Source organism: Zalophus californianus, chromosome 3, assembly GCF_009762305.2.
Source record: "Zalophus californianus isolate mZalCal1 chromosome 3, mZalCal1.pri.v2, whole genome shotgun sequence".
In the NCBI taxonomy this organism is placed as follows: Eukaryota; Metazoa; Chordata; class Mammalia; order Carnivora; family Otariidae; genus Zalophus; species Zalophus californianus.
This window is the reverse complement of record NC_045597.1, coordinates 68,739,238-68,763,745: the sequence shown is the minus strand read 5'-3', so window position 1 is coordinate 68,763,745 and position 24,508 is coordinate 68,739,238. Positions and strand designations below refer to the sequence as shown.

At 44.8% G+C, this 24,508-nt stretch overlaps 1 protein-coding gene across 11 annotated transcripts in view; it reads right to left on the bottom strand.

Moving 5' to 3' along the window:
* Nucleotides 1–24,508, bottom strand: part of STARD13 (StAR related lipid transfer domain containing 13) — a 512,105-nt gene that overhangs the window by 6,440 nt on the left and 481,157 nt on the right. For 8 of the 11 annotated variants that reach the window (XM_027588198.2, XM_027588197.2, XM_027588195.2 and 5 more), the window contains 8 exons: nucleotides 18,379–19,772; nucleotides 17,074–17,244; nucleotides 15,914–16,073; nucleotides 7,771–7,969; nucleotides 2,779–2,989; nucleotides 2,065–2,179; nucleotides 996–1,217; nucleotides 11–228 (listed from right to left, as the gene is read on the bottom strand). In XM_027588198.2, the coding sequence (XP_027443999.1) occupies nucleotides 11–228; nucleotides 996–1,217; nucleotides 2,065–2,179; nucleotides 2,779–2,989; nucleotides 7,771–7,969; nucleotides 15,914–16,073; nucleotides 17,074–17,244; nucleotides 18,379–19,772 (2,690 nt within the window). The remainder of the gene's footprint in view (nucleotides 1–10; nucleotides 229–995; nucleotides 1,218–2,064; nucleotides 2,180–2,778; nucleotides 2,990–7,770; nucleotides 7,970–15,913; nucleotides 16,074–17,073; nucleotides 17,245–18,378; nucleotides 19,773–24,508) is intronic. The other 3 variants (XM_027588200.2, XM_027588201.2, XM_027588202.2) reach the window with 1 other exon arrangement.

Genomic DNA, 24,508 nt, shown 5'->3' with positions numbered 1-24,508 from the left:
TCAGGCTTACCTGAGAACCACGAAGTCTCGGGAAGGGTGGGGGGCCATGCTGTTCAACACATACTGATAGATTTCTGTTTGCTTGTCCAGGGTTTCCACAACCTTCCACTGCACAAAATCCTCATCCCACAGGTGGCGCTCTCTCAGCACACGGTTCAAAACCACGGAGGGGGGCGCTTCTACCTCCACAGAGGCCTTCCACAGCTTCAGCGGGTGCCCGTCTCCCACCTTAGGAAAGACACCATCGAAGGCTGAAGAGGTCAACTAGTCCCAACCCACATCTATCATTCTCCACTGGACCTTCACAAAACATCACTGATGGTGTAACTGGAAAGAGTGATTCTGCACACCTCAGGGTTAAAATTTTAGGATGTTCATCTTTAGGCTTAGAAGAAAAATAACGATAAGACAAATAGTAACCACCAACCCATACAGTATGTACTACGTGCCGGGAAAGATTCTAACGCATTTGATTTGTAAATAGCCGTCCTCTGACCATGGTGGGATGATGTCCATTATGCAAATGAGAAGCCAGGCACAGAGAGGCATGCGACTTGCCCAACGTCACACAGATAAGGGACAGGGATAAGACTGGCAGCCAGCAGCCTAGCTTCACACACACTCGGATTATGTGCAACAGGGACAGCTCGGCAAGTCTCCAGAGTGGATTTTTGACCCATTCATGTGCGTACCAAGCCCCATGGACAGAGCGGCCATTTTTATTTATCTATTTTATTTATTTATATATTTTTAGAGGGTGGTGGGGAGGGGAGTGGCAGAGGGAGAGGGAGAGAGAGAATCCTAAGCAGGCTCTATACCCAGTGCAGAGCACGACTCGGGGCTCAATCTCACGACCCCGAGATCATGACCTGAACCGAAATCAAGAGTCAGATGCTTAACTGACTGAGCCACCCAGGTGCCCCTGGAAACAAATCCCTGCTTCTTAACTGCACCGGACTCTTTGGGGGTAATTTTTTCCAACCTCTTGAGATTACCTTTTTGAAAGCAAGATCTGTGTTGTCTGTGCTGGAGCACGTGACCCAGGCTTTGAACTTCTCCTTGGCTTCTTTTTGGAGGCCCTGGACAAGATGTTCCAGGTACGTATGGAAAGTTGCCCCGCTCTCCTCCAGCTGGGTCCCCAGGTCTTCCAGAGTTGGAGCGTGGATCTCAGCCTCCATGTATGAGTTGTGGGACTGGGCTACCAACTCATGCGGGACCTGAACGAACAGATGCACGAAAGAGCAACATACTGAGCTAAAGAGATGCTGAGACTCATAGTTAGAGAAAGCAAAGTAATTTCGTCAAAAACCACAGTATGGGCAATGGGCCTAGTGCCATGGGGCAAGGGATGTTTTTCCAAGATCAGCGGCAAGGCTGGGGTGGGGGAGTTTCCTAAAGTCAGGAAAAACAAATACGTTTCTGAGACTACAGTTATTATTCAAAACATTGCAATGACTTCCCTTTCAGTCTTTCCGTTTTCCTTTTATTTTATCTTTAATGTGTTTTTATTCGGTTTGGCAAAATATGGCCTCAGGAAACTTAAAGCACACAGACTTAAGGGAAATATCAAATATGACTTAGAAATAGCTTTACCTTTTTAGCACACTTTCCCTATTTACAAATGCCAACTTTACCACAAAAAGTATGCCAGAAGTCTAGTTGAGTTCCTTCTTGAACCTATCTGTGGCTAAACTCAGAAGCTGTCATGGACTCTTAGTTAACAGGGATTGCTGAATATCACGCATACACAGATGTTGAACTTCATCAAGTCCAAGTTAACAAATGCAGCAGAGTTGGCTGGCTGGCCTTGAACCTGAACGGAAGGTAATGTGACCGTTTTCTTGAAAACCATCAGCATAGTAACTCCAGGTGTCTAACCGGCAGAGCCTCAATTACTCAGCCAGCTCCTCACATTTCTTGGAGGCAAAGACCAGAGCTACAGAGGGTACTATTGTCATTGTAAAATCAGGAGCAAACCCCGATGAGCCGAAAATGCAGCCACCATCCCAAGCATCTTATCTGGCTCCAGGAGCTAGAGGAAGGCTGCTGGAACCTTTCGCTCACCTCAAACAGTCTGTCGCATTCTGTGATCATGTGGGCAAGCCCCTGCGCGGCGGCCAGGTTCTCACTGAGGTCCTTTTGATCTGGCTTCCCGGTGGCGTATTTCTTCTGTATGACTCTGTAATTGAAGGGCGGAGTCACAAGCAGATCCTTCACTCGAGAGCTTTGCGCAACACAGAGCCCAACCCTTTCGTTGTCGCTTCACGGCCGGATGCTGATCCAGATCCCAGACTTTCTCATTTCCAAATAAAAACAGTGACCACATGGCCTAGATACTCTGAGTCAGGCTAAGAGTCTGACAGTTCATAATGAAAAGCCTTGTAAAAATACAAGGGCAGGAATGACTGCTGGGGGAGAAATTCGTCTATTTCTTCCCCCGAGTTTGAAACCACGTCACTGCAGGTGCTGTGAAGTCCCCCCTTTTTTCATTAAAGATTGTAAACAGGGATTTTTGTACTTCTTCCTCCTTCCCACCCACACACTACCCACAGACCACAACGCAACTCCTCAGGCTTTTGGATCGTAGTGGGCATCCTCCAAGACTAGTTGGATTCATATCTAGCCCATGAATTATGGTCACCTCGAAACACTTTCTGATTATAAACTAAATGCTGACAAATCCTTAAGTTGAAATACAACACAAGAATTTTTTTTTTTTTTAATCAACTATGGGAAATACCCGGTTTAGGATTATGGTTGTTGATGAGAAAAACGCACCTGGGGGAGCTTTCCTTCTTCAGTAAATTAAGATGGAAGAGGGAGGGGGCCAGACACACGGCAAGATTCATGGGTGTCATCTGGTTCTCCTCCACCAAGTTGACCACGTCATTGAGAAAGCACAGCAGCGTCTGCAAGACCTCCCTGCTCTCATCGGCCAGAAGTAGGATGGCAGCCTGCACTGCCTGCAGCCGCTGCTCCTTGGGGACATCTACGGAAAAGTGGGTGCCAGGTCATGAGAGGGACAGCCGCAGAAAGAGCTAGCTGGGACACAGTGAGTAAGGTCCACCTTCCCTGTGTGAAGACACACTCAGAGAGACGACCATCATCCACAACCATGGCGATGGCCACTCATGGCACAAAGGTCAGTCACTGCTCAGGACCCACAGCTGGTGAGAGGCACAGCTGGGACTGGAACCCCAGCCGTCCACCTCCGAACCCCCCTGTGCCTTTACAATGAGATGCTGTTTGGCAAGGAACGTCACCATCCTGGCCTTTCACGGTCTCTGAGCCATCCACCTGCTCAGCTGTGTCCAGACTGGTTTTCTGCTCTGCCTGAAGTTGGCGATAGGCTGGGGCACTGTCAGCCTGGCTTCCCTCACGCCCACCCTCCCACCAGACAGCTTGGGAAGCACCTTTTGGGACGCCCAGGGCTCTGTGGGGCGTGTTTGGACACCACTGTGTTAGGGGATGGCAGCCTCGCCTCTCCCCACTCCTAGTGGAGCCGCCAGGCCTTGATGCCAGTTTGGCACAATTAACCACAGTGGGATCCAGCTGGTTGGCCCTCTGGAATGACTCCTAGTGGGTCAGCTCCTTAAGCATCAGCCGGACGCATCTTTCTTTTTCCTGCTAGTCACCCAGGGCTTGGTGCAGAGGAGGTGCGTTATTGGCTTCATGTGGTGACCCAATGGCATGCATTTCATAATCTTGGGGAGAATGGAAATTGAGGTTGTACTTGGGGAAGAGGAACCAGGCTCGCTAAGGTTATGGAGCGAGTCTGGCCCTGTCAGGCCATTCCCCTTCAGGGTGGTCCTTGTGGGGTGGTGGTGGTGGGTGCTGGTCATGCCGACTTAGAAGGGCACTGGCCCCGAATATATGCTGTGAACTGATAGGGAAAATCATGGCAGATGGGTGCTAGGCACTACATTTTGATGCCCCCTGGCTGGGTTTATTACTGATCTTTTAGGTCTGACTCACCGCCCTTATTCTTCTCACTCCAAAAGATACCATCAGGAGCTCACTTTGGTTACACTGTCTTTCTTAAAATACCATGTTCTAGAGCAGGTCTCTGCAGTAGGCTGTCTGTCCTCTGAAGGGGTGGGGGAATGTGCCTGTGACAATCCTTGACTTGTGAGAAGAAAGCATCAGGACTTCCAATGGTGTTTATGTTTTCTCTCACGCTTTAAAAATACTGATTGGGTATATTTTATAACATGCACAGTAGATCACAGTAGATCACAGTATATTTCTATTATGAGAAAGAAATAAGTAAACATGCTCAGATATTTACTATTTGTAGGGTACATGATAAAGACATCTGGAGCCTGCTGCCCCAGAGGGGCTGTGTGTGACCCTCTCCCCGGGTCCTGCGCCTCCCCACCATCATACATCCCAGCGCTGGGCACACTCCTGGCCCCGTTCAGCCAGCAAATCCACATTTCTGGAAAAGCCTGACTACATTCAATGTTCTAGAACCCATCTCTACCCCCACCACGTCCAGTGTGTGGCACAAGATAGACTTGGGTTGAGTAGAAAAGAGCCATTTTGTTCAAATTATAGCAGAACCTTGTTCTTTTTTCTTGCTTGTGCTGAAATAGGAGATACCACTAACGATTTCAAGCTTGTCACTGAAGTGTAGAAATTCAGTTGAGCCACTGAACTGCTTTTAATATGCTGCTTTAGCTAAGATGTCTAGTGTGTACATTGTTTAACTTTAGATGGCTAACCTTCTCTTCACAACAACATTTTTAAGAGTCATCTTGTCATGGCTACATGCTGTCTCAACTTTCCCTTCACTCACGTATTCCTTTATCCATCAGAAAGTATCCTCTAATATTTTCTACTAAAAATGATTGTGAAGGTCAACCATTAATCCCTAAATTCAGCATTCATTTTGGATCTTATCCTCTTGGACCTTTGTCACACTTGACATTCCTATGGTTCCTGCCTCTTTCTCAGCTCTCAGGAGACTATTCTAGATCTGCATATCTAAGTGTTGATAATAGCGACCATGCGGATGGCTATCAGCACCTCAAACACAACATCCAATTGATTCTGAACACCTCTCCTCTCCCTGCCCTCACACCAGCTCTCCTTCCCCTCTTTTTTTCAGTATTCTCCCAGTCACCAAACTTTAAGACTACTGTCTTAAAGTATCTGATCCCTCCATCCTTCTCCCTCCAGGAGACCAGTGGGTTTCAACTATTTTCATTACCCATCCAAACTCTAATCATTTGAAGAAAGTCCAAGAAGTAACACAGCTAAAACTAGAACTGCTCTGGAGAAGGGGAGGAAGAACAGTCCTCTTTGACTCCAGAGTCTATCCATGGAACACTGAATTTCCAGTCTCACTGCTGGAAGTCACTGCAGGTAATCCAGCGCCTCAGTTAATGTGTTAGCTCACTCACTAACCCTCCGTTCTTGCACAACCCAATATCTCTTGTTCAGCACTCCCAGATTCACGGATCACAAGAGCAGTCCTGATGCACATTTACCCTTGTGGCAGACACAGAATTGGCTACCTACTGAATACCTATTCCCTCCTTCCCCCTCTATAAAAAAATACACTTTCTGTTCGGCTGCCATCTGGAATATGCTCAGGGAAGACGGGCCCTTTCCTTCCCTCATACTCTGGGCATAACCATATTGGCCTAAACCCAAAGTGGTAATCCCAGTCCTCTTTCCAGTGATTGATTTAAGGGAGAACATGTAGACCATTTCTGGCCTATGCGACCAAGATAAATGCTAGGAGCTTCTATAAATTTATCTCCTTGATAAAAAGAGACATATGCCCCAGGAGAAGCCCTTCTGCTCTCTTCTTGCCTTTGAGTGTGATTTTAGGAAGACACAATCATTGTAAGTTGTGGCAATCATATTGTGACCTTGAGGGTGTAACCGAGAGAGGCTGACTTCAGCCCTGGCATCACTGAGCTATGAAATTAACTGACTTTGGAATTTCTTAAGTCCAGATTTCTTGTCATGTGTGATTATAAAATTTCCTATTGTTTAAACTATTTGTTGGATTTCTGGTTCTGTCTTTACAGCTGAGAGTACTGTAACTGGTAACCCCCTCAACAACACCCAAGGGTTCCTCGGTGCTTAATGAATCAAATATAAACTCTTTGCCTTGACATTCAATGCCCTTCCTTGGGATGGCCCCGGTCTAATTTTTCAGTGTCACTGGTACTGTGTCATACAGTTACCATTCACACAAGCCAGAAGAATACCCTGGAACCTCCTGGACCATGCTCATGCTATGTGAGTCACTCAAGACGTGTTCCTTCCATTTCTCCACCTTCAGCTGCCAGTTCCCCACCAAGTCCTAGTCCTCATCTCAACCTCCTTGGATTTTCTTTGTAACCTTATTATGGCATTTCTCCAATCTTGCTGTATGGCAGTTATATATGTACATGTCTCATCTCCCTCAGTTGTAAGATCCTTAAGAGCAGAGAGTAAGTCTTACCCATCCATATCATCTGCAGCACACTGCACTGCCCTGCGCGTAAGCGGAACTCAGTAAATGTTTGCTCAGCTAAAATAAACACTGCTTTGATCTGGTTTCTTGTTGGTGAGTCTCAGAAAGGGCCAAAGAGATTTATTTCTTAGAAACAATCTGACTTTAACCTTAGACTAGTGTCGACCCTAACCTGAGAACTGATTAAATGTAAAGAATCATATATGATAGTTCCAAACCATGAAGGAGGCTTAACTGGAGAATGCAGCTCGACCTCTTAAGGCAACAAAGTCCTGAACTCTCTGTGTTTGGGCTCACGTGACATGTATCATTAATTTAACTTAGCCTATTCACTTTGACAAAATAATGTTTACTTAGTGGGTCATCACTTTATCCTGTTTTTACAAGTGGTATTTATTATAATCCTTTTTGGATTTGCAATATTATAGTCTCCTTAAACACAGCACAGAATTCTCTATAGCAAGGATCTTCTTCAAATTGGATCAATTCCATTTGTTGATTCCCATTTCAGTCATATTTTCCTGAAAACTCAAAGTCCACAGGCCAAATATTTTTATATTTTTATAAAGAATCAGGACTTGGACCACTGAAATAATTTATAATCATAACATTATTGCATCTAGAAAAGAGTCACGTGTTCATTTCTACCACCCCCCCTTGTAGCTACCTTTGGAAGGATACGCTTTTTAATCAGCAATTGTTTTATTCAATGATTATTTTAATTATAGAGGCTTTGCTGAGAATTTTCAATTTAATATCACTTAAAAAATTCCAAGTGAAGATATAAATTCGTTGCATTAAACATAAGCTTGATTTGGTTTGCCTACTTTTTGCCAATTAAAATACACTGTATTAAAATACATTTGCTTTTCATTTCTGGTCATCTTAACACATTTGGCTTTGAATTTCATATATCCCAAGGCAATGCTTAATCTTTAAAAACTTAAATTTAAGTTTTAAAAAACATTTATATACAAAATAAATTCTATAGTGTCCCCTTCTCATTTTAAAGTTATTAAAATTACACTGAACGTTAGTTTTAGACCTTACGTAAAACCCTACTGAGAAGGAAAACTTTGATGTCAAAAAGGTATTTTCAAACGCATAACAAATGGCCTGGAGATTTCCATGTCAAACTGGGAACAAAGTTTACTTCTGGAAAGAAGCAGAGAATGATAACTTTTATACATTTCTTTATGGATTCATGTACTACTTGTGTAACTAGACCTCAGTCTATAGAATGCTTTTTAAGTGGATGAGTGCACATGAGAACACTGCTCTGCATTCCTTCCACTTACACTGATAGATGTGGAGGAAGGTCTCGCTGAGCTTGTTGGTGAAAAGAGGCTCTGGGAGGTCCCGGAAGAACTGTTTGACCATATCCGCCACGTCATACGCAGACTGGTCCTCATAGCTGACATTCTCGGGGAAGTTCTCGTTCATCTGACGTAACGCATGGATTCGAGATTTCACGCCCGATTTTCGAAAAAGACCCACCTGAAACAAGTCACAAGGACATGTTAGTGAGGCCACCTTCCCCCCAGCCATCCTCTTCCTAAGGCAGGCACTTTGGGAGTGATAAGAAGGCATGGAGTCAGGGCTGGATGAGCAGCAACTGCCTCCAAACTAGTAAAATGTAAATTAGTAGGTGAGTTACTTTGGGCAGTAGTTGAACGCTGACTCCCTCTCCTATAAAATGAAGATAAGACTAACAGCCCACCTCACAGGGCTATTGTGGAGACTAAGTGAGAAAATAGGTATGGCTGTGCTTTGTAACCTGCAGTCTGCTTGACTAGATGCTATCATGGCATTCATTTATCCAACAAGCAGTGATTCAATACCACTCTATCTCAGGCATACTTACACTTGCTAGGCATCATTAGCAGACCAGACAAAATTCCCTGCCCTCTAGTGTCTACACTCTAGTAGGGGTTTTGAGAAATTTTGGTCAATGGGAGGTTTGGTGGATCCCAGATAAGCAACCATATCCAGTGCACCTTTGGGGGAGAGGTGTAGGGAATATGCTCCTGAAACATAATAATACTATAAGCATGTATTTTGATTTAAAAGTCCTATTTCTTGTCCTTCTTTGGAATCCTTATAATACTCCCTATGTGTGTTTCTCATATGATGCTTGGCACTTATTACTCTGCCTGATTAGATACTATGTGCATAAGCCGTGGCTCTAGTGAGGATTCCTGGGTGGCATTTTTTTCAGACTTTCAAGACATTGTCTTATGCCTTTTTCATCCCTAGGGCTTAGACTCCTCTTCTGCTTGACAAATAAATGGAGCAATAAGGCACCCAGGAGATAATGCTCCTAGTAGGAATGAGTGAGGGGGAGAGGAGCCCTAGGAGAACAGATTCCTGCAAGGGTCGGTCGGCAGCTTACACTCCAGGCCCCTCTAGAGGCTCTGCACTCTAGACTTGCCTCTACCCAAGAAAGGGCTGAGTGTCTCTGACACCTGCCCCCACCCCCACGGGCTTACAGTGAATTTGCATATCTGCTATTCTTAAATGCCTGTAGGGCATTGAGTTGTTCCACCTTGGTCCTTCATTCAACCAACCTCAATCTCTCCTTTTCTCATTCCTCAAGGGCTCACAGGTTGGCCCATTTCCAAAGAGCAAGGTAGGACCATTCCGAGTGGTCAGCCAGGTAAGCGGCGGCACACCAGTGAGCCATGCCGCCTCCTCCCTACGCTTGGGGAGAGGTGCCGGGCCGTGTCCGAGGCGGCTCCGCGTGCCAGGCCGGCCTTGACCCAAGTTCAGGTGTCTGAGGAGAGCTCTCTTGGTTATTGCTATAAATGGAGAGCAGTACTAATTCCTTTTAAGTACAGTGACAGCAAGGGAAGAACTCCAAGCAATTAGAGAATACTCAGGGATTTCTATATGTCACCTGAATAGGTCGCAGGGGAAATGATCCACTGGTACTCTTTGTGGCAATAAAAACCAGAATTCTTGGTAATACTTTTTTTGCATTCCAAGGCTTATCTATCACTCTAATTCCACAGATGGGGATATTCAGGCATATTGTCACTTAAAACGTTAATTGCTCTCTTTTTTATCCTGAAAGTTTGGAACATCTAGAAAATGTATAACTTTGCTGTACTTAGATGTCTCCTCAAGAGTCTAAGGAACACGTGTCATCCTCTGGCAACTATTCCAAACGTCACCAAAGTGCACGAGAAGAAAGCATGTACTGTCAAAGGAAAAATTCAAGACGTCAAATGAATGATTACTAAAGTGAGATCCATCCTCAATGTGTTTACATTTTCTTGACTCCACTAGTTCTGGAAGGAGGCCCAGGACAGTGCCACAGGGCTGTGCTACACGGGAGTTCTCAGAATCCCAGGGCCCGGAAGGTGAATTCCTAAGGGTGACTCACAAACATTTATCCTCCTGTGAGTCGGTGTTATTCCCTTTGAGAATTCCTGTTATTTTCTCAGTAGCAGAGAAATACTGATTGGAATCTGTCAAGAGAATAAAGCAGACAAGTGTTTCTGTATAAACTGCAGAGCATCCACTGTGTCTTGCTGGCTTCATTTTGGGTGCACACTGGTGTGCGTGTGCAAACACATCCCAGCAGTGTTTTCTTTGTATTGTCTGTTTTCCAAGTTTCTTTCTAGTTTCAGCAAATATTGTTATTTTAATTATTTTCGACATGTCGGGAGCTCTCCAGCTGCGGGCTCTGAGCTGCTTGTTCTGACTTAGATCTCACAGGATGTCCAGAGGGCTGTCAGGTATTTATTTGTTCTGCCTCAGATTCTGACAGTAACCTTCCCGTCCCACCCTTATCTTCCAGGGACGTGGGAAATATCTGTGGGATCTGTGGATTTTTGTTGGAAGCACAGAAGGAAATTTCTTTCCTGAACCTAATAAAGAAAAGGTGGTCTGAACTCAGACCAGATTCCAGACATAGTAGCTAAGGAAGGTAGAAGGGAAAGAAGGAGAGAAACCCTAGTTTTCAAAAGTGGCCCTGAGCTGATGAAAAAAAGCACGCCGGAACGACCCTACTTCCTGACTTCTTGTCACATGAGCTCATGAATTTCCTGTTGTTGAAGCCATCTTGGGACAACCTTCTGTTCCTTGCAGTGGAAAACTCCCCAGACACAGTAAGCAGAAGATTCTTTCAATGGTGCAGAGATCCCGAGAACAGGGAGAAGTCGACCTACCTTCACTGAACAATCACGGGGGGGTGGCCTGAGTGATTGCCAATCATCATTTCTTCTTTAGAAAGAGTTTTCAAAGCAGTGATGAAATTGGCACTTCTGGCAAAAATGTTTTTCCAAGTGAAAGAGAGCTGAAGAAACCATTTTATTTTTTTATTTTTTTTAAAGAATTTATTTATTTATTTGAGAGAGAGAGAGCACGAGAGGGAGGAGGGTCAGAGGGAGAAGCAGACTCCCCGCTGAGCAGGGAGCCCGCTGCAGGACTCGATCCCGGGACTCCAGGACCATGACCTGAGCCAAAGGCAGTCACTTAACCAAGTGAGCCACCCAGGCACCCTGAAGAAACCATTTTAAAACTGTTGCTTCTGAGGGCAGCCTTGTCATCACCATGGGTGGGAGGCTGCCCCAGATCCCTCAGCTTCATTACGAGGAAGCCCCAAGGGGTGTGACATGTCTTTCCTATGCCTCTGTGTCTGCCCCTGCTGGTAGTCACACAGGGCTCCACGCTTGGTTTAATTCTCTGCTGTCACCGTTTTGAAATTCTTCATAATGTATGAACAGAGAATCTCACATTTTCATTTTGCACGAGGCCTTGCAAACTGCAAACTCCCTAGCAGGTCCTGTGCTCACGTACCTCTAAAGCCCGGCTCAGACACCCTCTCTGAAAAGGGGAGCCTGGTGGTCAGCAACGCAGCGTTCATTTTATAAGCATCTTGCACGTGATCGCTCATTTTACAGGTCAAAAGGTGAGGGGTGAGTGTTCCCTTGATCTTGTTTTTCCTTTCCTCTCTTTTGTCTTCCACCCAAAAGCCCAGCTCTGAAAAAGCAAGGGCTCGGAGTGTGATCTGAAAAGGTCCCAGAGCATCACTTAGCTCATATGAGGGAGGCAAGAGGACTGTGAGGAAGAGCCAGCGGGTAGCGGACACTTGTACTGAGCAGGAAGCGTCTTCCCAGCATAATCGGGCTTCTGAAACTTACTGTTCTATCAGACGGAGAGATCGGGCACACGAGAGCTGCGTTAGAATTCAAATTTCATCTAAATAATATTAAACCTCCTACTTGGCATCCCTTTTATGCTAATCCTTTCAGTCCTTGACGATGTTTGTCGGGACTTCCCTTTGCTCTTCTTCAGAAATGGGCTCGGCTAATGAAGAAAGGTTGGTTTTATTCAGAAAGAGAAAGGGTCTGAAGTACCGCGTGCGGCGGGTTCTGATTCTGAGCCCTGCAGGCTTGGCCTCTCCCTGCGTGACTCCACCTTCGTCAGGACAAGCATCACCTGTGCCTCTGTACGCCGCTGATTTAGGGCAGAAATAAAAGCTGAGCCAACAGAGCAAGGCTCCTCTCACACACGGCTATGTCTGAATACAAATGGTTCATAACAGAGGGCTAAACTTCCTTATTTCAGCTAGGGCCAGCTGTGAGGGGGAGAATGGCTACACTGTGTTTCATCATATATAAACTGTTCTGCAACTGGGGAGTGTAGGAGGCCAAACGTTGGCCATGTTTCAGGGCCCTGTGGGGCTGCATTCAACTGTGATGAATGTTTATGTTGGAGGTGAACGCTTAGCAGGAGGAAAAGGGGGCCAGCTCATTGCAGGAAGCCTCCTCCCCTGAGATCAGGGCAAAGCCCCATGGGAGAGTCTGAGACGGTGGGTCAAGGACACCGTGCAAAGGGAGGCAACACAGAGGCCAGTCAGCATAGTTTGGAGGAAAGGTGTTCTGGGATGTTCTGGTCTTCTACAACCCCGGGGCTGAGATCTCAAGATCCTGTGCAGACCTGAAACTTTTTAGTTCCAAGGAGGTGCTACTGGCAAAGAAAGAACAGTCTAGTGTGATGTATGTTCCTTCCCTCTTGCTCTTGTCCCCTCCTTCTTTACTGATTCATTCACTTTTATTTGCTCCTGTTCACTCTTAAAGCTCTAGAACAGTCTTCCTTTCGAGCCTGGTTTTAATTCTCCCTTGTGTTTGTCCCGTTTTCCCTTGCTCCCTTCTTATTACCACCTTCCTTTTCACAGGGACCAGAGGGGGTTCTCTGTGTGCTTCCCACACTCTGTGACTTCCCAGGTGGGAAGCCCCGCAGATATGGAGTGCTTCATAAGGGAGAAACGGACTCTGGTGAAAGTCCCCTGGACATCTTACAGATTCTTACTTTTGACCGATACAAGAGAGGGTTGCCTTATTCGTTTTGGTTACATTTAGAATCCATATCTATGTCCTCGAAAATAAGTCTTTTGCCTACCAGGCTTTGCCAGCACATGTTTTTTCAGTAAGGCATTCTTCCAGGTTGAAAAAACCTGTGAGAGGCTTGATGTGGAGACTGAGAATAAGCCAGCGAGCCAGGACTGAGGAGACTTTGGTGCCCACTGTCCTTCTCTCGATTCGTAGGACTTTTGCTTCGGACAGGAGACTGGACCTAGTAACAGTGGTCTTACCGGCGCTACCCATTATTCAGAATCTGCAGGGGTTCTGAGTGGTTTCCAGTCTACACTAAACACTATGTGGTGAGTAGAATAGTGGGATTCCAATTCATTTATTTCCACCCAACTGTGTTCAAGAAAGAATTCAATGATCTATAAAATGTATAAGATACAGTTAAAGATCATAGATAAGAACATTTGAGCAAAAGGGAAATCAAGATAAAATGAGTAGCTGAAACTAGGAATGATGTACAAAATTCATACCAAAAATTTACGTATATTTACCACAGGAAGAACACACATTTGGCTCTAGTCTTTCTAAGCAGCTAATATAGAGAGGAAAACATACCAGTTGTTCTTAATATAAGAAACAGACTAGTTGTCTAAAAGAAACACCATGCTTTCAGGTGTTGGGGCTAGAGAAAAACTCTTCCATGATCACAGCAAGGACACCCACCTCACGTAAGAGTCAACATTATTGACAAAATCCTGACAGTAGGTTCATCAGTGAGTTTTTAGGGCCATTTCTCCACGTGTCCCTCAATGCTAGGGAAGGTATCAGCCCGAGTCCACAGGGACAAGCAATTCTAACAGGTGGCAGTACAGTGTAGTTTTTAAAAACCTGGACTCTGGAGTTAGCTTTTCAAGCAAGTGTTGGCTCTACCATTGCCACCTGGGGGAATACCACCACCCAAGGTGGATATGGTCTTAAATGAGACAGTGAATGTAAAACAGTCAGGACAATGCCTAAAACATGCTGGGCCCTCGAGAAACGTTATCACTACTGAGCTAATGGCACAGATGGACTGCATTTCCTTTAGGTATTTCTGAACAAATACTGTTTTCTCTTAATAGAGCTTTTGTTGATAAGCATTCGCTGGCCACACATTATAATGTTTAGAACAAAATATTTTTTGTTCTTGGTAAAAGGCAGAGCCAAAGACTAAGAGAGTTAGCCAAGAGGAGGGATGAGTCTTATATACCCTTAGGAAAATTGAGAAGCTTGGAAAACCACGTGTCTGAATAAAAGGTTACCCTCCACAAAACACAATCTTGGGTCTGTGCTAACAAAACAACAAAAGTACAACTGAGGCCACAAAGTCCTATGCGTAAGGGCGTGATTGCAATACTATTAGGGTTGTAAAAGAGATCAGAGTGGGCATTTCCATATATTCACCCAAGTTCGCCTCTCCAACAAGTTTTCTCAATAAGATATCCATAGATCATCTACCTTTGATTAATGTGCAATTTTGGTAAAAGCTCTAAAACAACAAAAAAATAATGCTTAAGTAACTGGATTCATTGGTTTGCTATGTGTAGATGTTATTCACAGGTCAGTGTTGAGGCATCTGCTAAAGTCTATAGTTTTAGAAAAGTGGTCTGTTGCCCTTCTTTCTGAGAAATAACAGGCAAGCTACAAAGGCCATTTCTCAAAACGAAATAGTCCCCACCACCACAACAGTAACAGCAACCACTCCTGCCCTCCACTATGGCATCTGAAGAAATGGGGGAAAATGTATACCTGTATATTCTCTAGATTAGGAGTGGGAAGGCAAAAAGGGATCACACATTCAGTTCAATCAAAGATGGCATCAAATGAAGTTACTCCTATTCTCCATCGAAAAGTGGTGTCTGATTCGTCAAGAGACCATCCTGATTCTAAGTGCGATCTCAGTATTGGGGTAGATACAAGCATCAGTAGCCAGGGTCTGTGAGTTCATGTAGCTCAGCTCCTTCCTATTCACTGAGCCCAAGGCCAAGGGTGAATCAATAAAAAGTGCAAGTAATTTTAGGTGGGCGTGGATTATTCATATGGCATTAGAGAATATGATGCACAAAAGTCATTGTAGAATATTTGCCTGAAAATACCCCCACTACTCAAGGTTGCAATTTATCAAGTGGGAATATGGCTTTTTGGGGGCAGAATGTCTAAGAAATGAATGGGTGTTAATTTGGAGGAGTGAAGGCTGGGCCTACCTAGTAAATTACAGAATGGGTGGCACTCTGGGTCTGGTCACTGGCCACCATTACGGTGGTCCCCAAACAGTCGTGGAGACAGAAAATGATCTCTGACTATTTTGTTTGGCTTGAGATTTTAATGTACAAGATGAAGGGAGAGTTGATTTAGCGGATATTGTTTGCATAGTTTACTTGCACATTTTGAAAAGATGTAAAGAAATTTATCTTTGGTTTAAGTTTTCCTGGTCATGGTGCTGCTTCAAAAAAAAAAAAAAAAAGAAAGAAAGAAAAGAATTAATAGCCTCCTGGGTGGCATAGTCAGTTAAGCGTCGGACTCTGGGTTTTGGCTCAGATCACGAACTCAGGGTCATGAGATCGAGCCCCAGATTGGGCTCCCCACTCAATGCAGAGTCTGCGTGAAATTCTCTCTCGGGCCTCTGCCCCTCCTGCTTGTTCTCTCTCTCTCTCAGATAAATAAATAAAATCTTTTAAAAAAAGATATAAAAACCTAATTCTTTTCTCAAAAAATAATAAAACAGGGATGAAAGAATGCTATGAAATCAATGATGGCAATGGGGCAATATTTAAAAAGGAAATGCAGTGTAAAGTATAACTCCCAGTTTCTAGGGAATGCAAATTTGACAGCACAGGTACAGACTATTAACACACAAACTATTAACATGAATTTTCACTCAGAACGTCATTCAAGTTGCCAGTGAGGGAACACCCTCAAGCAGCTTGACCGAGATGTAGCCTGGGCAAATTAAATACTGACATATAAAGATCACAACGCCTTTTATTTTTAGTGAGGCACGTCTTAGCCAACACTGAGGAGATGTGACTTTGTCCAGCGTTCCCCATGAATGCAGGCCCGTGTTTGGGATTTACAACCATACCTGATCGAGGCAGTTGCTACGCAGGTATCTGAGTGCTTGCTGAATACTCTGAGGCAGGGGCTGTCCCGTTCTCTGGACGTGAACTATGAGAGGAACACCAAAGACAGTCTTCTCTTTGTAATCAGGAACTTTCATCCTCTTCATGAACTTTGGAACTGACCTAGAATTCACAGAAACCAGGTCATGCAAACCTCCTGGGGCAGCCTGTGGGGAGAGGCTGTGAAAGCAAGCAAGAGCAAAGCCAAGCTTTTGTTGGAACAACCAACAGGCACAGGGCAAATTCAACATCTCTCTTAATTAATCACATGACAGGAAGTGCTATGTGTGCCCCTTGCCTATGTTAGATCTCTGACTATTAAACAGCACGATTTAGCGGAATGGATTTATGGCTCTGTTTTCAAGTCAAGGGGACAACTTTGCAATTTAATTGTGACGGCCACACCTCTCAAGGGATAAACACTTGTCCCCAACGAGACGAAACAAAACAAATTTAAAAACGGTAAGAAGAAATTTGGTTGGGGTTGGGGGAGATTTTTCTCTATACATAATTTATAACATAGGACAATTAATGACCCACTTTGTATTTTTTCAAATCCACCAGCTCGTCTAAAAACAGCTCCATATTTAGGTTCCAACACATGCTTTTGTCAATTCCTTACGACAAAGGTTTACTGCATATTCCTGTTTTTATTTGCCACTGAAGCCAAAGCCAGAACGCACCTGAAGAATTAAATGCTCTTGGAATGAATCAGTGCTCTAAGTGGTGAGCCCCGCGTTGAGCCAGAAGGTACAAGCAACAGCTATTTCTCGGCAAACTGCCAGAATTATTTTCTGGCCAGTTTATTTTTAATGCCTCTGTTCACCATTCATCACCCTTTCCCTGTCTTTTTTTTTCCTTCTTGGAACCTGACTGCTTTCCCTGGAAACCAGCCGAGAGTTGCAGATAAAACTCAGCGGGCTGCATCGGCTCCCAGGGGCGGCAGCACAGAAGGCAGACCGGGGGCAGGGGGCGGCAGGGGCTGCCGCCTGATTTTCAGGACATCGGCAGCGAAGGCCATGAGTGGCTTCTTCAGAAGTCAGAACCTCACTACTGAGGCTTTTGCAACCGCATACTTAGCACTAGAACAAACGATCCCCTCCTAAGTGGACATGCTACGCACCACGTCCAGCCGTGTTTATTGGACATGGAGTACTTCTCCATGATGGCCGTGAGGCGAAGCAGTGAGAAGCGCTGGAGCAGGTTCAGCTGGCCGGCCGTCTGGTTGCTGATGTGCGGCGCGGTGGACGCCTGAGGCTGGTGCGAGAGCTGGAAACTGTTCCATCGGAGTCGCCTTTACCAGAAAGACCGTCAGAGAAGCCAGTCACAACGTGGCCGTATTATTGGAAAACACACGACGTCACTGATTTCTAAGGAGCTAATCAACAGAGCTTCTGAGCCAAGAGAAATCACAAAGCAAGTGCAACAGAAGACACCAATGCAGAGAGTAAACCTAAGAAACTATTGCTTTCAAGTCTGATACATCTGGGGAAGGTTTTAATAAGGGACCTAATACATTTTATTTGTTTATTGCTAAGTTTGCTCCCAAACTGTTGAAAGCAGCGGAGACGGTGTATGTGTGTGTGGAGAGAGAGAGAGAGAGAGAGAGAGAGAGAGAGACAGACAGACAGACAGAAAGAGAGAGAGACAGAGAGAGAGAGAGCTCGAGATGGAGAGTGAGATCTGGAATGTTCTGGACCCGTAGACCATTTTCGTACTGCCTTCCTGTCTGCATTCGAATTCTCCTTCTGTTGACGTGGAACCTGAGGGTGGCAGGCACAGAGGAAGGAGAGCTCCTGAAGAGATGACACGTCAGTGAACCCCAAGGGACATCTCTGCCTCAACAAGAGCACGGCAGCATGTACAGTATTACTGTTTCCACTAGTTCATCTCTTTCGGGGCCATTTCTCTCCGGTGCTTCTGAAGTGGTCTTTGTAGAATGGCTTTATGTACTTTGTAATTGGCAGTTTAAAGCCAAAATAAACTTGTGAAGTATACACCTTGGGTCTCAGAAATTTCTCATAGGATTAAAAAAAAAAAGTTAAAAAAATTGAGATAGGGACATTTTAATTGATATGGCAACAAGGTCATGGGAAGCACCTGTGAACCGGCACGGAGCGTCCATTTCCAGTGATCCCTGACGGTGCCTAGCACAGTGCTTTGCACATAGACTCAACATTTTTTTGAGTGATCGTAAGATTGAATTAAAGGACAAAGACTCAGAGAAATGAATGTGAGTTAACATGGATTCAATCACCATAACAGCTGCAGAAAAGATACACTTCCGTTCAAATAATTCCTAACCACATGTATCACTTCAGACAGTGTCAGGCACTTAGGAAGTGCGCTATAAATGTTTGTTAGATAAATAGACCCTAATTATCATGGAAATGGATTAAAAATCATTTCAGAAAATCATGCCACCAACCTGTTTGGCCTAGTCAGAGAGGCCCCTACACCAGAGTCCCTCCTCTCTCGGACCCCAGTGGCCTCCGACTCATTAAGAGATGTTCCATCTCTTTCCACATCACTGGGTGTTGTCCGACCTTCCGAGACAGAGTTGCCTTCAAAGTCTAAGGTGATCTGATTAGGAGATGGGAAGGGGCATAAGCCGGGTTCTCCAACCAGTGCATCATGTGTTTGCAGTTCAGGCAAGACATTTTTTGACCAGTCATCCACTACCTCTTGGAGCCCATTGACATGGTGCAAAATGTCATCTAAATGGGGGAAGAGGTCATCTTTCTCCAAGTCCAAAAGGTCTCCTGTGCTGGCGTACAAATGGGAGCCCGGGACGTTGTCGTAGATACTGACTCTGCTTGCTCTGTGGCAGGAAGCCATGAGCCTGGGCTCCCTGGCCCCCGAGCCCTGCTGTCTGCCCAGGGAGATGCTGCCGGTCCTCCAGTTAACCCCATTGCTACTGTCTGTTGGTGAGAGGCTTTCGATAGAGAGTGCCTTGGGGAACGTTCCCGGTTTGTGATCCTTGGGGATGTGCACCACCAAGTTCTCCTGGGAATGGAACTCGTGTGTGTGGTTTTGGTCACCGGCATCCCGCAGTGCTGTCCCGGCCAGCACGTCCAGGTCTTCCAAGTACATGCCCCCACGCTTGTTGGCCTCCTGGCATTTTCGTTCCTTCAGGCCGGGCATGCTCACGCCACTGCTACTCTTTTCCGACTGGCTGCTCGCCCCGCTCCATTTGCTGGTGCTCAGGAGCCCTTTGGGGCAGGCAGTGGGGGGCGAGCTCCGGAGATCTCCGTTCGTTATGGGGACGCACTGCATGGCCTTGAAGGCCTCCGGCTCCTGCTGCAGCACAGGCCCGCTGATCACCAAGCCCCCGGTCCGCCCCGGTCCCTTGGGCCTTCCGTGTGCCCCCTTCCCTCTGAGAGTCTCCATGCGCTTCAAAAATGACTTGGCTCTGGCCCTGGTGTGTTTCTCATTCTTTGGGTAGCTAAGAGCGTCTCTGGGGGACTGCGGGAGGCCGCCGCTGACGAATGTGGCGTCCAGCATGACCGGGCTGTCGGGGCAGGGCTGGCCGGGGCAGTCAAAGGGCGCCCGGCCGGTGCTGTGGCCACTGCCTGGCCGGCTGCGGCCGTCACTCCCTCCGCTGCTTTCACTGTGAATGGAGCAGACCTCGGGCTCGCTCAGGTCGGTGAGGACGCTTTCACTGCTCGTGGTGTTTCTCATCCTAATGTCTCCCGATGACCCATGTCTGTCTCCTCCGGGGAACAGTGTGTGCAGGTCGTCCACGCGAGACCACCGGCGGCTGGTTCTTTGGAAAGTCCATTTGTTGCTGATGCAGAGATCTTCCTCATCTGAGTCGTCACCCTGAAAAACATTAAAGATAATGCTCATTTCCAGGCAGCTCGGAGGCAATGGGAAACCGGGTGAACACGAGGCGAGTTACCCCCCCTTCCCTTCCTTCCTCCCTTCCACGAGTGCCCTCTGGCCGCCCCTCGGTCCTTCCACCATCTTTCCCTTGGCCCGTACGCCCTCCTCCCTCTCCTCCCTCATGGCTAGAGGATCTCTTCTCAACCTGCCAAGCTTTCTTCCTTTCAGTTTTCATAGAGTTTCTGAATCCTTCCTTCCTAAGAAGTTTTCCTTGATTGATTACAAAGAGGTATAATTACCATCTGACTAGACGTCTAAATATAAAACACCTGCAGCTCCCTTGTTCAGAAACTTAATCCTGCCATAAAAGGCACTTACTTCTTTCCTGAAACCTCTTCACTGAGCCCCAGGACCCTATTTCCAGCTTCTCTCTTCTGAACCTGAGCATCAATCTGTCTCAAAGCTAACACTCCTTACTTTAGTCTCCCAAACCTGATTCTTACCGTGTATTCCCCTGTACAAATTAATGGCAAAATTACCCACTGAATTCCTCTAAGTAGAAACTTGGGAACCATTCTAGACATCACTAGTTGAGGAGAGTCCAATCCAGCCTGCTCTGCTTGGCCAGCTTTCTTGTTTTTAATCAACTCTGCATCGAAATGCCTTTTGGCAGGACACGCATCTCTGGGCTGCTGCAGCCCCCACTGCTCTGCCCTGTCTCCCACTCTGTACCTCACACATTTCTTTGCCCTATCTGGGTGGTGCCTGAGTATGAATCCCCTGAGAGATGCCAGTCTGGGTTCCCCGTGGCCAGAGACGGCCTCATTGATCTTTGCAAATCTTTATGGCCCAGGACAGACCGTGGCCTAGGGCAAAAAATAATCTCCTTCCAAGGTGAGTGGATTCATCGGCTTCTTCCCCCTCCTTGTCATGCATATTTACCCAGATCCAATCCTGAAATGACTTCCAGATCTGTTCCCTCATTCATATCTTCATTCCCATTCCCTTTGTGTAGGCCCTTGGCACCTGTCTGGGTCTACTACAGTTAAAAGCCTGGCTAGAATCCTTGTCGCCAGCATCTCCCACATCTAAACAGCTTTCCACAGTGTAATCCAAATATGATCATGTCATTTTCCAGCTTCAAAGCCTTCAGCTTCCTTTGGCCTTCCTAGAAGGCTTCAGCATGGCATTCAAAGCCCTTTCAACCTGCCTGCCATGTACTGTTCTTGCCTCATTTCAGTTGTGTCTCTCAAGTTCACTGCACTCTGCTCTCTGGCTCCAAGGCCATGAACACTTTCTACTCTGAGCTCCATACCATTTGTATTAGATCTTTGTTGTAGCATTTATTCTAAGGATAATTGAAGCTCACGCCACTCACATCCACTGTCAATCCTTAGAGGTAAGCTCATCAAGAGAAGGGCTTGTATTTCAGGGTCTTATTCGTATTTATATCCTCCCCAACGCCAAGCACATAGTAACTGCTCCATATTTTTGTTTGTTTGTTTGTTATTTGAATCAAGTTTATTTTATTTTACTTTGGCATCTGGTTCTAAGACCTGGTTCCAAATTCTGGTAGCTCCAGCTAAGAGCTTTGACGATTGTTTGCAAATTGCTTACTCTCTCCAAAGTAGGTTTCTATTACTCATGAAATGGGACTAAAAACAGGCCCTGCCTCATAGGTTTGCTGCGGGAGTTAAATGAAATAATGCATTTAGTAGGCCCTCACTGAGGAGTGTTTGTTGTTTTCCAGTGTTGACTCAAATGCTTATCTATTTGTTGCCTATCTAAGAAGATTGCTTACCTATCTTTTTACATATCTAATGCCCACTTTAACTCCCCTTAATTTTTAATATATTCTGGTCTCAAAGAAAAGTAAACAGATGTTCAGTCAATAAATATTGGCATGTCCCCATTCTTGCTTATTTCTTGAAAATCTAGATTCATACGGGATGGACTAAGTGACAAATTCAAACATTCATGTACGGTAGAAGGTGGAAGAAAGTAAAAGTAAACTAAGGTACTAATGGAGAATTACATAGCTTTGGGATCACACTGGGAAATTAGCTTTGAGTTAAAAAAAAAAGTTATATAAAGCTTTGGCAAAAGAGTTTAAAAAGATGCACTTGGTACAAGTGGAAAAAAGGAAAGATTCTAGGATGATGAATCAAAGTTATACTTTCTCTGTAGCATTTTCAATTTCTCTTTCCCTGTGATTGATACAAGACATGACATTTGAGGGCTATTTATATATCAGGCACCATAATAGGTTGAAGCTTGAGCTCACTGGATTTTCATATCACATTTCAGGAAGGTAGTGAAAAGGAGTTGATATTACATTATCATTCTGAAAGACCCCTTTCAGCAAATACCTTTTGAGAAGGCCAGAAAAGGATATACTTTTAAAAGAAAGTGTAGATATTTTAAATTGAAACTACGATGTTTAGTGTGGGCTCCAATGAATTCTCTCTCAAGCTAGCCCAAACTCGGTAACTGATACTAGCAAACCACATACTAGTTGGATACAGATTCCTTTATTTTGGTCAAGAAAAGATGCCAAGCTGGGCACTGTGGACTGGGACTGGAAAGTCTGTCCCTGTCTGCTAGACTCTAAGAGCTTATTATACTAGCTTTGAACAATAGGAAGGTATTTACAACCCAACCAAGTCATGTGAAACAGTGGCAAACTCCTGGAAAAAAAGGCCAACAGTTCAGGGAAATTTTGCAGTATTTAGGTCTTTTGAAACAAAACAAACAAATTAAAACCAAAGCAATAAAAAAAAAGCACAAAGAAAAAAGAAAAAAAACACCCATTCTCCTTTTGCACCTTGTGCATATAATTATCATAGTATGTCCCAAGGGCTATGACATGATTCTGGTTTGGTTTTTTTTTTTTGCCAGTGCAGGATCTTTCAAGCTATTGATAGTGACATACAATAAAAAATTTTCCATCACAGCTTAAGGCACATATATATTACAATAAAAAAAACAAACAAGCTAATGCTATAATAGTTATCCTTGTTTGTACTCTGATATTTTATAATCTAGTTTAGTCTGTTTCATTTTTTAAAAACATTGTTTCTTACCCACCCAACTGATTTCACAACCCACCAAGGGGTCATGATCCACCATATAAAAACCACACTGCACTAAAGTTTTTTTTTTTTTTTTTTTTAATACATCAGGGCCCAGCAGACTATCATGCATAGAGCAGACTCTCCAGTAATAATTGTGGGAGTGTACTGATTAGGAGAGGTTGAGATTTCATCTGTTTGATAATTTTTTTTTTAAAGATTTTATTTATTTGACAGAGAGACACACAGCAAGAGAGGGAACACAAGCAGGGGGAGTGGGAGAGGGAGAAGCAGGCTTCCTGCTGAGCAGAGAGCCCGATGCGGGGCTCGATCCCAGGACCCTGGGATCATTACCTGAGCCGACGGCAGACGCTCAACGACTGAGCCACCCAGGCACCCCGTTTGATACATTTTTTGAGGCTTAAAACAAATAGTTTGATTACTTAGAAATGCAAAATGGAAATCGCTAGGAGTCAGATGTATTTATGAGAAAAAGACACACCAAATAAACTTTAATCTCCCATCTCAACGGTTTAGTAGACCATGGAAATCCAGACACAGAGGGTCTGGATTCTATCAAAAGAACTGACAAGAGGTTCTCATGATATTGTTGTGGCCAAGATGGCTAATTGTGTTTGATGCTACAGCGAGTTTTGTTGGTAACTGGTTGAGTAGCTCACACCAAAGAGTGTGATCAAAAGGCTGAATGCAACTAAAGGAGAAATGTCTGAAGGATGCCTCAAAGTTATGTCCATTTTAAGAATAACTTGAATGAGCCAGGAGAACTCACGTTTTCCAAATATGAATATGGCACAAGGTAATTCACTAAGAGACCTTGAACAAGGTACTCTTTCTTGAGAGTCAATTTTCTCAGCTATAAATGGGAATGATAATAATTCACATCTAGCATTATTTGTCCACACAACCAAAAGAGATTAAGTGTGAAAATGCCACATAAGCCTTAAAGGGCAAGATAAAGCTAATTATTGCTGTTAGAGACTGGTGATATTGAGGTGTATAACAATCTTAACAGAACTGAAGGATGGCCTGTTAATAAGATGAAATTTTTGTGAAGTAAAATATAAAGACCCTAACTTCAATCATCAACTATAGAGCATGCAGGATGGAATACATTTAGTTTAATAGCAGTTCCTATTCATAGCTTTGGGAGAGTTGTAGTAGATTTCAGCTTAATGTGAGTTAACCATGTAATGTGGTTGCCAGACTGAGACACCAACTTCAGGATGCCTGACCAGAAGCATGAATCTCAAGACTCTGAAGGTTGCAGCCCCACTGTGTTGTGCCCTGGTCATATACATCAGAAACACATTTTAAGAGGCACATCGAAAGGATTTTCCTGTATTTCTAGAGAACAGTAATCAGGATGGCCAAGGATCTAGGAACCACAACTTCCTGTGAACGATGATTGAAAGAACTAAGAGCTTGGTTTAGAAATGAGAAATTCTACAGCAGTGCTATTCAAAGTGTGGTCAAGGGGCTGCCAGTCCCCAGACTTAGCAATCTTCAGTGAGATAAGTACAGACCTTAGGAGTAAGCATTAAAACAGTCTGTCACCATTTGGCAAGGCTGTGTTATCCAAGTTAATTAACAGGGGCTCTGTCTTACTGAACAGGGTAGAGACCAGTTTGGGTGTCACACAAA